We start from the raw sequence: 13,519 nt of genomic DNA, 5'->3' as shown, positions 1-13,519 counted from the left end.
ACTCGTGCATTAGAAACAATTCTTTTGTAATGAAAAGTTAGGTTTCCTCATTTCCACCTTAAATCTTGCATGCACACATTGAAGCTTAGAGTTTTTAATTTCCCAATTTTTCATATCAACCTACGGTGTGTTCAACCTGTCTTGAATAGTTTGAAGAGAAGTTGAATTTTAAGTCTTGACATAATTATGTTCCACTTTTATTTCCTCAGTTAACCATGGCAATTTGAATTGAGTTGAAAGTTTATAAATGAGAGAAAGTTGATTTTGGGATCAAGAATTGTACTCGAATTTCACTTTAATTTGTTCTAATCTTACTTGTCTTTTCATGAAAAGCAAGGTACACAGTGTCTGTGTTTCCATCCATCCCTCCATCCATCCTAATTTCATTTCCATTCTATTACATTGAATTCTTATAAGGCTAATCGATGATATATTCATAACTCATCTTTATAATGTGTAATCTATCTTCAAAGTCATAGGGAAAACTTTACGGTTATGGTCATATATCTGTATAAATATTTTTATTTTATTTTCCATCACACTTTTTTTATATACTTAAGAAGTGCTTCATATTGAGATGAAATTTGGTTGTACCTGTAAATCATCTTTGACAGGTACAGTACATAATGGGGGAGGGTGCTATCCCTCAAAGTCGAGCTTACAGGTCATTGTTTAACTATTTTGTCTTATTTTCTTTTTAATTCTATAACACAAGAGTCATTTGAGGCTGAGGGATGAAACTTGGTATAATTGCCATATACTACATAAGTTGTATATGGTCAAGATCATGGGCCAGTATTCTGAGTATCTGAATCATTTTCCTATCTGAGCTATAACTTGTAACTTGTTTATGATAACTGAATGAAATTTGGTACCCCTGTTTATTGTCACAAAAAGATTTGCTGTGTTCCACATTTTAGATTTTATCTTCAAAGAGATGCTGCCAGGACGCTTGAATCCCGGAATCAAACAGAAAGTGCTCAAATTCATCCACTTGAAGAATAATGATGCAAAAGAACTGCAAATTATTTTAAAGTCACACATATAAAAATGTACTCTGTAGAGTATACAATTTTTATTTAAACAGTTAACTCTTAAAGTACATGTCGCAACATAAGTCACGCCACTGGTAGAGGTATCGTAATATTTGGTTCAACATCTGTCTCTTTTAAAGTATAGGCAGCTGTTTATACATATGGTTTCTTCAGCTTGACATGAATGGTAGCGAAACTAAATTTGATGGCTTGTTGGGCTCTGGAACAAGCATTCTGTTGTAATTTAAACCTTGCATCAAGGAAGTTTTACAAATGTGTGTTTAAAATATATGGGTTAAACGATATATCACTACTTTTGTTGTAATGATACACATGTTGATACAATTGAAGGAGAATCTATACAAAATGATAATTACCATATACAAGTTATTTTAGTCTTCAGTTGTCATGAATAATTATTGCTATTGCACCTTGTTATTCTTTGAATATAGAATTCATCTAAACAGCATTTGCAGTCCTAGGCACACATTTGTATTAGTTAAAATGATAAAGACTGTATAGAATGCTTGCTCACCATCTGCAAATTAAAACAAAGTGACATGGTTCTTAATATTACACACACACCCCACTCCATGATAAATATCTTAACCCAATAGCATGTTCAGGATATAGGATACATTCCAAGCATGTTCCACATGAATAATCAAGTACTTCACTCGTCATATAATAACCACTTTTGAGTGAAGTTTCTCCATTGAATTTTATCTTCTCTGCTTTGGTTGATTTGAAAGGTACACCGCCAGTATGTCACATGAGTATCTTTATTGTTAGAATTATTACGGACATTTGCTAATTTAACAAAGTCTTGGAGTATTTAGAATACCTGCACTGCGGCGGTTCGAGTCTAAGATTCAGCCAATGTGGGCATGTGAGAAAGCTTGCCAGTAGCTTCTCGTGGGTCGGTGGTTCTTTCTGGGGTTTTCCGGGTTCTTCCTCCACCATTAATACTGGCCGCCATGTATAGCCTATCGTGCTGAAAAATGGCGTTAAACCCCACAACAACAACAACAACAACAAGAATACCTGCATGGGTATTCCTTTTTCTGAATCCTCTGAGGCAGTTTCTGTTTCAGTTTTTGGTATTTTACTGTTAATTAAATTTCACTTTACTTCTCATACTCTCGTTTTCATTTTAAAAAATGTACCATAAAATTTAGATAAACATTCACATACTGGTTAGAGACCAATTCTTGCCACGTCGCCATAGTAATAATAACTCGTAACCACACACAAAGTTTTGGTACCTGTTTAGAAAATAAGAGTGACTAAAGCTGACATGTCCGAGCTAAAATAAGTGTTAGGTAAGTTGATTAAGTAAAGAAAATACAAAAATCTCAACTTTAGCCCCTTAAAGCTCCATTTACTGACATGGTGAGTCACGTGGTACAATTAGCATACATGGGTCAGCAAGAACTACATAATAAAACCATACCTTTATGTAGGTCCCCACTTTTATAGCAGATGCTGTAAATCAGATGTCCAATATTTCCACAATAAATCATCCTTATTTAAGTGTTTTCCTTTTTCACACTTAACACAATGTTGATTTAACAGCATTGTCGTAGCAATGATCTCCAATTTAATATTCAAATCTTGTTTTAAAAAATTCCCCTAGCATTCACAGCGTTTCCAGACTCCATATTTTACATGCAAAGAAAGATCATGGGGCTATAGCCAGGAAGCATTGATTTTTGTTTTATTTCTCCTAAAATGGGGAAAAAACTCTTCTAGAAACAAGGTTCCCATACTACTGGGACATCAGGAAAAAGTCGGGAGAAATGATAATTTTTTCCAGACCATGAAGAGTCCTTCAATTTTGCAAATATTGAGGAAAGTTGGGAAAAACCCAAGAATTTTTCTCCACATCAACATAATTGAGTCATAAATAACTGATTGTGAGTTAAATTTGTTGAGTTCTAACCAGAATATTAGGAAGTTGTAGTATGGATCATTTGGGTGCTTGCCATAAACATATTTGTTGAGACAATCCAAACACTCAGTGGATACGATTCTTCTAGTAGACCTTTTGTTTCACAGACAGCTCGATATCTGTATATTTTTTTTATATGGAAGGTATGAAAACCAGTCTGGCATCACATGAGGCCAACATGGTGGCATTATAGCATAGCTGCTTAATGGATGGGCGAGCAAACTTAAACGTTCTTAAATCGAGTTATATCTGCATGAAATCGATATGAAAATTATTTTCTCAGAAATTGCGAGTATTAAAATTGTTATGTCTTTAATCTGCTGAAAGACAATAAAACTGTTGATAAAAATTTGATACTAGCGATTTTGATTGCTAGTCGCACAAGCACACAGAATCTCACAATCACCATTTTCAAATGTTTGAAAGCATACAAGGGAAAGTGTCACATGTTCAGTGATTGAGATATGGGCAGTCATCTAAATTGAATGAGGGGAGTTAATCTGGAAAAGTTATTTCCCACCATCTGTATGATATTATAGATGGGAAGATGTTTTTATCTTTCAGGGAGAGCATGATTCATTGATAATGGGATTTTTGGGCAAGTTTTTTTCAGATAAAAATAATTTACTAAATTTTCTTTTCTCTAATTGATGACACCTCATGTGTCACAGTAAGCGCTGTATGTTTAAGGTTAGGGTCACTGACCTTTTTCTTCCACCCCTTCGACTTTACTTAAACGCCCTTTGAGATTGAAAATGAAACTTATTTACTTTCCATGACCACTTAGTAACTCTACAGCTTCAGTGCAAGCGTCACAGGTAGATTTCATCATTGTATTATTTTTCAGATAAAACTTCACTGAATTTGCTTCTTAACCTTTGCAGCTTGAATTAAACTAAAACTGTGTACAAGCATATTCTTTCTTCATACAGGTTCTTCGTCAGATGAGGAAACTTAACTGGGATGATCCAGAGGTAAATATTTTAAGTTTCATGTCCTCATCCAATGTGTCCATGCTTTCAGCTCTTATGTATATCTCTTTATTGACAATTTAATTGTGACCTATGATGAAACAGCTGTGTCACAAAATAATAAGAAATACATGCAACACCATAGTCATGGATGACCTCAAATTTTAAGTTTCTCTGGCCATAAGGCCAAGTGAGTTTAGGGTTTGGTCCTTAATCTGTCATGCATTGTCTCTTTTGTACATTCACTGTTATGTGCTACTTCTCAAAAACCAGTTAATCAGTTTGGTAATGGTTTTACAGCTAGCTTGTGGCATCAGGGCCTTTCAGATTTGTTTACTGGATGCTAATCTGTTGCCCAATGTATATGCCACAACAAAAAACATTTCTCAAACAACTTAAAATAAATATTGCTGAATAGAATTTGACTAAATTTGACAGACAGCATCATGACCTAGAGGCCTATCAAATTTTTACATATATTTGTCTGCCATCCAATGTGGCCACCATTATAAAAAATAGAAAAACATTTACACAGGTACTCCAAAACCACAATTTTAAGCTTCCTGTCATTTTTCAGGTTTTTACCAGTGATGCTGAGCTGCTATCAAATATGGCTAATGTTACTAAAAATGGAAAAACCCATAAACAACTTCTAAACTGCCCCACAGATTTTTATCAAATTCAACAGAAAGCATCCTTGCATCAAGTTGTTTCAAGTTTATATAAATGATGATAGTCTGGACAAATTATACTGTATTGTTAGCTACACAGTCACATCAATATTAACGGGTAATGATGGAGCAGATAAAGTAGCTAAAGCTGCTCTGCAGTCCCATTTCTGAATGGAAGGTCACATATAGGAACTTTTAGGTATTATCTTAATTGATATTCTGCATAATTAGCAAACTATGTGGAATGAAAACATAATGAACAAGACTCATAAACACGCAACAACAAAAAAACAATTGTACATTGGTATCATTCACACAGAACGAATTACAAGATATGAAGTGGTTTGTGTAGCTCATGTACAAGACACATACCTGACCCATGCTGACCTTCTGAATGGTGAACCATATCTAGAGTGTGTACTTTGCCTGTGTCCACTGATACTGGAGCATATTCCTTTTAAGTAGTATTGACTTAAAAACTTAAAGACAGAGGTTTTGTTATGTCAGTCCAATCAAAGATTTTTTAAGGCAAGACAGATCTTTGACTTTCTAATCCTGTATATTAAAAATCCTACCATTTTAACTGTTTTGTTTTATTACAAATACTTTTTAAAGAAATTGGCACCTTTTAAACTTTTATTTATGTTCAAGAGATATCTACTCTTATTTGGAAAATTTGAGTACAACTCTTTCTTATTATAATAGGATTTCAAATATAAATGTACAATTATGCACCCCACAATGAAAATCATCCCAATATATAACAATATGGATTTAAATAAAATAAGGAAAAGGTTAATGTTATATCTTTTATTTCCTTTTTTATCATTCCTGCTATGTCATGGTTTGGTTCATAATGCTGTTTTCAGTATCATTCAGTTTGGTAGGTACAAGATGCATTTCCCACTATAACACCATTTGGTACATAATTCATCAGTGGTTTTGGACCCTGACAACATTATAATGAGGGATAGCTGTTATTTGTAACCTATATATTTACACAATTTGTTTAACTTATTTGCCTTTTATCTTGAATTACTACATATTTGCATTTACATGGAATGGTCTCTTCCTAAAGTTTTCAGCTCTTCTGGTCATAGACTAGAAGAGCTTATGCTTGACTGTTGACTGTCATCTTTAATTTGTCCTTCTGCACAAGTTTGTTAAAACTTCTCTTAAAAGACATGGAGGATTTCCATCAAGCTTGACACACATTCATTTCATGGTCTTGTTGGTTCTAAATGAAAGTGATGCCACTCAGACATCCCATGTGGTCACCATAGCAGCCATCTTGAAAATCTCATTATTTCTACTCCTTTTGAACAGATGCTTGTATTAACATTGGATTTCTGCTGAAAGACTTTTTATAATGTCTAGTTGTTCCTAACTGACATTTGGCTGCCTTGAGACTCTTGTTATTGCCATGGTTCCTAAACAGATCTTCATTTTGACATTGGGTTTTCACCAAAAGGTTTCTTATGATACTTAGTTTGTCCTAAATGAAAATATTTGAATTACATATATACTATCATGAGTTTACATTATATCATTCAAGTTTTCTGAAACCTAGTGATGGGAGGTATTGATGTCAGTATTATTTGCAAAAGAAACTCTTCCTTGTTGGAAACTAACTTGTTTGATGTAACCATGTACAAAATATATTCTAGTAATATTAGTCACAATAACCCTATAAAAAAAATATTGATATAAATAGCTAGAAACTTTTACCTTGCAAGGGTATCATTTACATTGACCAAAATGGGTGAAAAGTTAAATAACAAGGAAGAAGGATTGTTAAAAAATAAAATGAATGGATTCCTTATTCATATCTTAATGTTTGTTTCAGGTTGGATTTTATGCCACAAAGTGCCTGACTGCCATCTGGAATGTGCGCTTCAATTCCATCCATTGTGCAGCAAACCTGCTGGCAGGACTGGCTCCATATCATGTAAGGATTATGACAGTTGTGTGCAAATTTATATTCACATCTTTTATGCATTTGAATTCTTTGCTGGTAAAGCCTCTGCAGTATACTGATCCTGTAGGAATTTCAAAGTTCATTTGTATATAGTTGTGGGTTTACTGCATATTAATAATTCTTTACAAAGTTACAAATATACCAGACATTCTTTCACAATTTTTTGATAGTTGTTTTGATGCTGGAAAAATAATTCCAAGCAGTTTTCAGTCAGCCTTGTCTTAAATGAACAACACATTTTCAGTCTTTGATTTTCAGATGTCTTTGTCGGTACAGTAGTTTTTTTGTTCCTGTACATCAAAAGAAAAATTTGCAGATTATGTGATGCTGCCATCCAGTTGTGTGTGCATATGTTTGTAATGTCATACAACTCTTCAGACATCATTCAGGATACAAACTTAAAAACATGGGTGTGTGATCTTAATTTTGCTCTATCACCTGTGAGAAGAGATATGGAGGGTGACAAGAGGAGAACACTTTGCATATATATAAATGTATTTATAACATGTAGTTATTTCAGGAGTTTTGTTTGTAGTGCAACTTCACTGATACTACTCTAAATAGAGACTTGAAACCTTGGGATACGAATGACAGACCTGCCAACCCTTACGATTTTCAGTAAGTTTTTAGAAAATGACCCTCAAAATACGGACTTATGGATGAAATCAACAATTCAGAAAACAATTGTTGCCAAAAGAGTCTGATAATTGGTTCATCCTGTTTGATTTTTATCCAGATTTCATATTAGTATTAGTGGAGTTAGTCAGGAAACCAGACTAACTTACAACTGTACCTCGGACACTTTAAACTGCACATATTTTTTCATGCAAAGCATCTGAATGATCAAACTGTTGACTATAGAATTTTTTAAATATAGCGTACAGCAACGAATGCATGTTGAAGGTGAAAAGGAAAATAACCCTCTTAAAAAGTGTTAATAATCAGCACAGAAGAATAAAATGAATATTCAGATTCTTGTGAATTAAAGCAGGAAGGGACACAATTTCATTTATTGACATCACATGTCAATTTGAGTATGTCTTGTGGTGGGAGATATGATTGCTGTCGTGTGAAATGGAAATATTTCCAAGAATTACATCAAGTTTAGAGATAGCAACAAGCCATTGAGCTGCATAGGGTTATAGATGGATGACACTGATATATCCACAGACTGGGTTTAATAAAAATCTGCGCATGCTCGTTTGTGTTATCCTCACAAGCCATAACAGATTTTTTTTTAAAACTTAGATCGAGACCTCTGACCTAGAAATCAATGTCAGCATGCTGACTGTCTGCTTCTTTAATAAAGATAACACAAAATCAGCTAACAATTAATTTAGATATTTACGAGTCCCTGTGTTCATAAAATCAGATTCAAGGTCAAAGTAAGGACAAAGAGTATTCTCATGCAACTATAAATATGTTAATTTGTTCAGATGTGCACAAGAATACTCTTTGTCATTGCCTTTGACCTGAATCTGATTTCATGGACAGCTGATATTGATATATCCACACAGTCTGTGTCATCATCCTCACAAGCCAAAACAATTTTAAAAATAAAACTTGAGTCATGACTTCTGACCTAGAAACCAGTGTCAGGGTGCTGGCTATCAACTTGTTTAATGAAAAATAGATACCATAACAGAAAGTCAGGTAACAATTTATTTAGATATGTGCAATCGCTGTGTTCATAAGTTGAATCGAGTATAAAAAGGATGTAAGAAAATATATTTGTTGTAAAATTTGGTATGTTGGAGTTTCTCATGATTATCTGACAAACTTTTAGCACTTTGTATTTATTTACACATTTCAGGAAATCATTGCAATACAAGTGGTGGATGGAGTCCTTGAAGACATAAGACTTGGCATGGAAGTATGTTATAAAACATTACATTGCACTACCTTACTGATCAGTAGCTTGCCTATCTTCACTAGATAGTTTAAAATCTGAATTTGCAGATAAAAATTTGACCCGATAACATTGTCATATGTACACTTTATGGTAGAGCACACTATTAATTTCATAGTCTAATGCAATTCATTGTCACTTAAAATGACAGATAAATGTGATTGATAAATTAATTATGAATGAATTCAAGAAAAGTTCCCATTTGTCATGTCATATAAATGAATTTTCAGAACTATGTCAAATAAATAAGACTAGACTAATTATCACTGTTTGCTTCATCTTTACATAGGACCATTGGTTGTCTTGTCTTCAGTAACAGATGACCAGTCAGGTATATTCCAGCTGTGATGCAAGCTGCAGCAACCAACAATGTTAAGAATTTCTTTGATGATGTTATGGGATAATATCATTATTTTTCTAACATCTTGGTTCCTTTTGTATATATTGCAATGAAAATGTTAGGTGCTTTTGTCTTAAGAAGTTGTTGGTTTTAAATCAAAAGTATTTAATATAGTGACCTACCTATTTTTACACTTCATTGCATTTTTTTTTACTATGCACTGGAGAAGCTGGTAAGATCTGACATTCTGAAGAATTCTTACTTTGCGCAATAAAAATAAAAGATGGGGTGTTTGGAAGATATGAATTGAAGTGTTAATGATTCTCTATTAATGTGACATGCTTACAAAAACAATTCTCCTTTAGAACATTTTATGATCATAATACAAAAAACAATATATCCACTTGTCTTCAGATCTTGCCCCCACCCCACCCCCCTGCTAAAAACAATGTTCATCACATCTTTTGGCTTGTTCTAGAAATATTGTGATATGACGCAAAATTATTGCAATAATTATAGGATGGGTCATACTAAGCATTTTTGCATAAGTTGAATATATCTTTGAATTCTTTATCCTTATTACATTTTTATATAAATTTATCTACTTACTCTAACAGATAAATCACCCTAAATACAATCAACGACGGATCAGCTGTGTCAAGTTTCTGGGTGAACTGTATAACTACCGAATGGTGGAGTCTGCTGTCATCTTCAAAACCCTCTATTCCTTTATCACATTTGGTGTGTCACTAGATGGTAAGACCTTGTGTTTTTCTGCTTTCATTACAACCAAGGAATGGTCATTGTGTCAGCAGCTTCAGCAGATAGAGGTATATAGATATCACTTCTTCCTGCCTGAAAGACCTTGTGAGCCTATAGTATGGTCATGTGTCTATTGTCCATCTGTTAGCAAGAGCCATACATAGTAATGAGGTGATTTTGTGTCAGATTGGCTGATCTTGTTGAAGCTAATTAACACTCACTAGGCCATATTTCAGATCAGATTTTGATCAGACTTGGAGTATGGGCTTTTATGATATCTTGCAACAAAAAAAATTAAATGGCTACGGTCGACACATATTAATAAAGTTATCTTGCATCCCATTGGCTGAACTTGTTACCACTCTTAGAGACCATATTTGTTATCAGATTTTCAGTAAACTTGGTCAACAGACTAAAATCATTATGATTTCCAGTGAGTTGTGTTGCAAGCAACATCTACACATATTAATGAAATTCATTGCAGGTAAAAATAGTTCTCAAATTGTATTGTATGCAAATTTAAACAACTTTTTTATTTTTGCAAGTTCTCTCTCTTTCTCTCTCTCTCTTCTCTCTCTCTCTCTCTCTCTCTCTCTCTCTCTCTCTCGGGGGCCCTGAGTGGTCTAAAGCGCAGTCCGTTACGGATCACTGCCATCTCACCTCTGTCTGCGCTGGTTTGAGTCTTGGATTCAGCCAATGTGGGCATCTGAGAAAGCTTGCCAGTAGCTTCTCGTGGGTCAGTGGTTCTTTCCGAGGCTTTCCCGGGTTCTTCCTCCACCATTAATGCTGGCCGCCATGTATAGCCTATCATGCGCTGAAAAATGGTGTTAAACCTCACAACAACAGCAACTTTCTCTCTCTCACTCTCTCTCTCTCTCTCTCAGCAAGGGAAGTAACACATGGTATGAGACTCACAGTTACAAAATTCTTCCTCTTGCGAAAGTTCTCCAAAAACGTCCTTACAACATTTTTATAAATACAAGATGAGTAATTTAAGAAGAAGAATTTTCAAAACTTACCAGAATACACCTTAGAGAAATGGATAACGTTTTATTTATACAAGAAATGGTATACAATAGAATATTGTCAGAGAAAATATATAATTGCAAGTTAACATAAACTATGTGCAATGTTGTAATTAAGGATTATAATTGAATTGCACTAATATGGTTCATAAGTTACAAGAGGTTGTGTTTTGTTTCTAATATTGATTTTTCTCCAGGAAAACATATTTCATTTTAAACCTTGTCTAATATTGTAAAATTATTTTCAGAGAATTATTTCTAAAATCTTGCCACAGTTGAAATTCATAAATATTTGGAATTAAGTTTTAATGTGTTTGGTGAAACATAGGTTGACAGTTTACTATATTGCCATGTTTAAATGCCTGAAATATTTTTCATTGATTTTATTGCTCATATTGTGCAATATCTTCTGGAATTTCATATATCCAGTGCATTACTTGCAAATTATTTGGAATTTATATTTTATATTTCTAGCTTTTTATAAAAATATTTTAAAAAATTACCCTAGTTTACTTTTCTTTTGCAACACTTCCAAATTTGTAATTACCATGAGAACAGAAATCATAGCCTGAAAAGAAAACAAAACCTGTGAACTATGATTTAACTTATTTAGCTTTTGTGAAAATATTAGACTCTGTTGACCACAAATTAAAGCTTCACCCGTAAACTTAAGTTTTAAAGATCATTGATGACTTCAGAAAGTCATGGTGCATTATTATTGTACTTTATGTTTGCATAGACTTTTTATCAGACTATTGTAAAATGGGTAACATCAACATTATATAAAGTTTGTGTGCTTGTATAAGTGATCTTAAAATACTGCATAAGCTTGCATTGTAAAATGATCATTTGTCAAGTTATATACCACAGGTGAGCAATATTGGGCCTGTGAAATGTAAAATGTGTTTTAAAAATTGCTTTTTTTGCCTCCAAAGTTTAGCATTTTAAGCAGTTTTGAAAGAGATCATTTTTCAGATTCTTTTTGACAATTGATGATTTTCCAGATCTATTTCATGTTGCTATATTTATAAGCTTTTTACCTATGCAAGCAGTAATTGTATCTTTGACATTGTTTAATCCATTCTGGCTATGTGACAAGATAATAAATCGTAGAAGGTGACTCAAAAGGTTTGATCGTTGTTAGAAAGTTTTGATTTTGTTTGGATGTAATTTGATTTCATGTGGAAAAAAGTAAACATTATTATTTTGGGGTAATTTGATCAAATTTGCTTTTTACATAATGTGTCAATGTCATCTTGCTGTTACGAAAAGCAACAAGTTTTCAGAGTAGGTTGCACAAATCTGGCAACCTAATAAACTTCTCTTTTGTATCTCTATAATCTGATTCATCCTCATCATTTTTTCTGTCTAAAAGTTGTTACATTTCTGAAATGTACTTTACGGTAACAGTAAATTGGTATTCCAAAGTATTGGCAATAAAACAGGTGCAAATTTAATGTCATCACAGCTATATCCATCATGGTAACTTTTGTATCCAGATTATTGATAAGTATGTTTGAAATTAATTGGCCATGTCTTTAAAATTGTTAAGTGGATTTTTATTGAAAGCACAGTACTGTTCTAAAGATGTTGAAAGTTATGTGACATTTATCATAACAGTGATTGCATGCAATACAAAGTATTTTGTGGAACCCTTAATACAGATCATTCATGGAGTTCATACCGTGAAGGCAAACAGCAGACATAATGTTGCAGTTGTACAGCCTATGATAACATTTTTTTAAGATATGTTTTGTCAGATTGAGATTCCTCAGGTGTATATTTTTTTTGTTTGTATTCTTTCACCACCTATGACTGTGGATTCAAACAAGATTATATATACAACTTTGCATTGAGCCCAGTTCAGTTTGTACCATTTGGTTCTGAATTCAGTGGAGTTAAGCTCCTGTTTGACTAAGAACTTTACCTCTGATTGCAGCTTTATTTCCAGTCAAAACGTTTGAAGGATTTTTCTGGACTGAAACCAATTAACATTAAGAAGACCTAGGTTACATTTTGATTTTCACCAGTTTCTAACTTACTTTAATGGAGTTATGGCCCCTGTTTGACACAGGCCATCACCTTTCTTTGCATCAGAATTTTGTTGCCATTTAGTTTGAGGACTATGCATTGAAATGAAATTTGGTTTGAAGTTTTACACCACAAAGAGGGGCCCCGAGTGGCCGAGTGGTCTAAAGCACTCTCCATTACGGATCACTGCCATCTCACCTCTGTCTGCGTGGGTTTGAGTCTTGGATTCAGCCAGTGTGGGTATGTGAGAAAGCTTGCCAGTAGCTTCTCGAGGGTCAGTGGCTCTTTCCGGTTATTTTCAGGGTTCTTCCTCCACCATTAATACCGGCTGCCATGTATAGCCTATCGTGTGCTGAACAAAATGGTGTTAAACCTACAACAACAACAACAACACCACCACAAAGATCCAGAAGTTTGATTTCCTCTATTTTCTAACCAATCTTAAAGTTGTCCATACTGTATTTATCTTAAAACTTCGTGTTTTAGTTGCATCTTGGTGTTGGTGGTGGTAGATCTGTTATATTGACAAATATATGTCTCTTGTAAGTTTAATAATGTACTTTGTAATACCCATAATTCTTTACCTCTTGTACCACAGAAAAACTGAGCTTCAAAAGAAATTGAATTTTTTTCTCCAAAGAAATGCAGATATCACCTTTGGACTCACCTGAGCACTTGTTCAGAATCCGCCTTGTGTGTATGCTGTTGGAAACCTGTGGCCAATACTTTGACAAGGGATCCAGCAAGAAAAAATTAGACTGTTTCCTCATCTACTTTCAGGTAATTAGGGAAATGAACTATACTAGCATATATTAAAACTAATTTATAAGAAACCACTAGGGACTAG

At 33.8% G+C, this 13,519-nt stretch overlaps 1 protein-coding gene across 2 annotated transcripts in view; it reads left to right on the top strand.

Annotated features, from left to right (window-relative positions):
- LOC149789052 (regulator of nonsense transcripts 2-like) overlaps positions 1-13,519 on the top strand; it is a 137,299-nt gene that overhangs the window by 79,488 nt on the left and 44,292 nt on the right. For both annotated transcript variants that reach the window (XM_089975239.1, XM_089975238.1), the window contains 5 exons: positions 3,918-3,959; positions 6,474-6,575; positions 8,419-8,478; positions 9,472-9,610; positions 13,313-13,452. In XM_089975239.1, the coding sequence (XP_089831365.1) occupies positions 3,918-3,959; positions 6,474-6,575; positions 8,419-8,478; positions 9,472-9,610; positions 13,313-13,452 (483 nt within the window). The remainder of the gene's footprint in view (positions 1-3,917; positions 3,960-6,473; positions 6,576-8,418; positions 8,479-9,471; positions 9,611-13,312; positions 13,453-13,519) is intronic.

This window comes from Sinohyriopsis cumingii, chromosome 11 (genome assembly GCF_028554795.1).
Source record: "Sinohyriopsis cumingii isolate HCF-2022 chromosome 11, ASM2855479v2, whole genome shotgun sequence".
Classification (NCBI taxonomy): domain Eukaryota; kingdom Metazoa; phylum Mollusca; class Bivalvia; order Unionida; family Unionidae; genus Sinohyriopsis; species Sinohyriopsis cumingii.
Note: the sequence above shows the minus strand (reverse complement) of the source record. Positions and strands in the feature narration are given on the sequence as shown.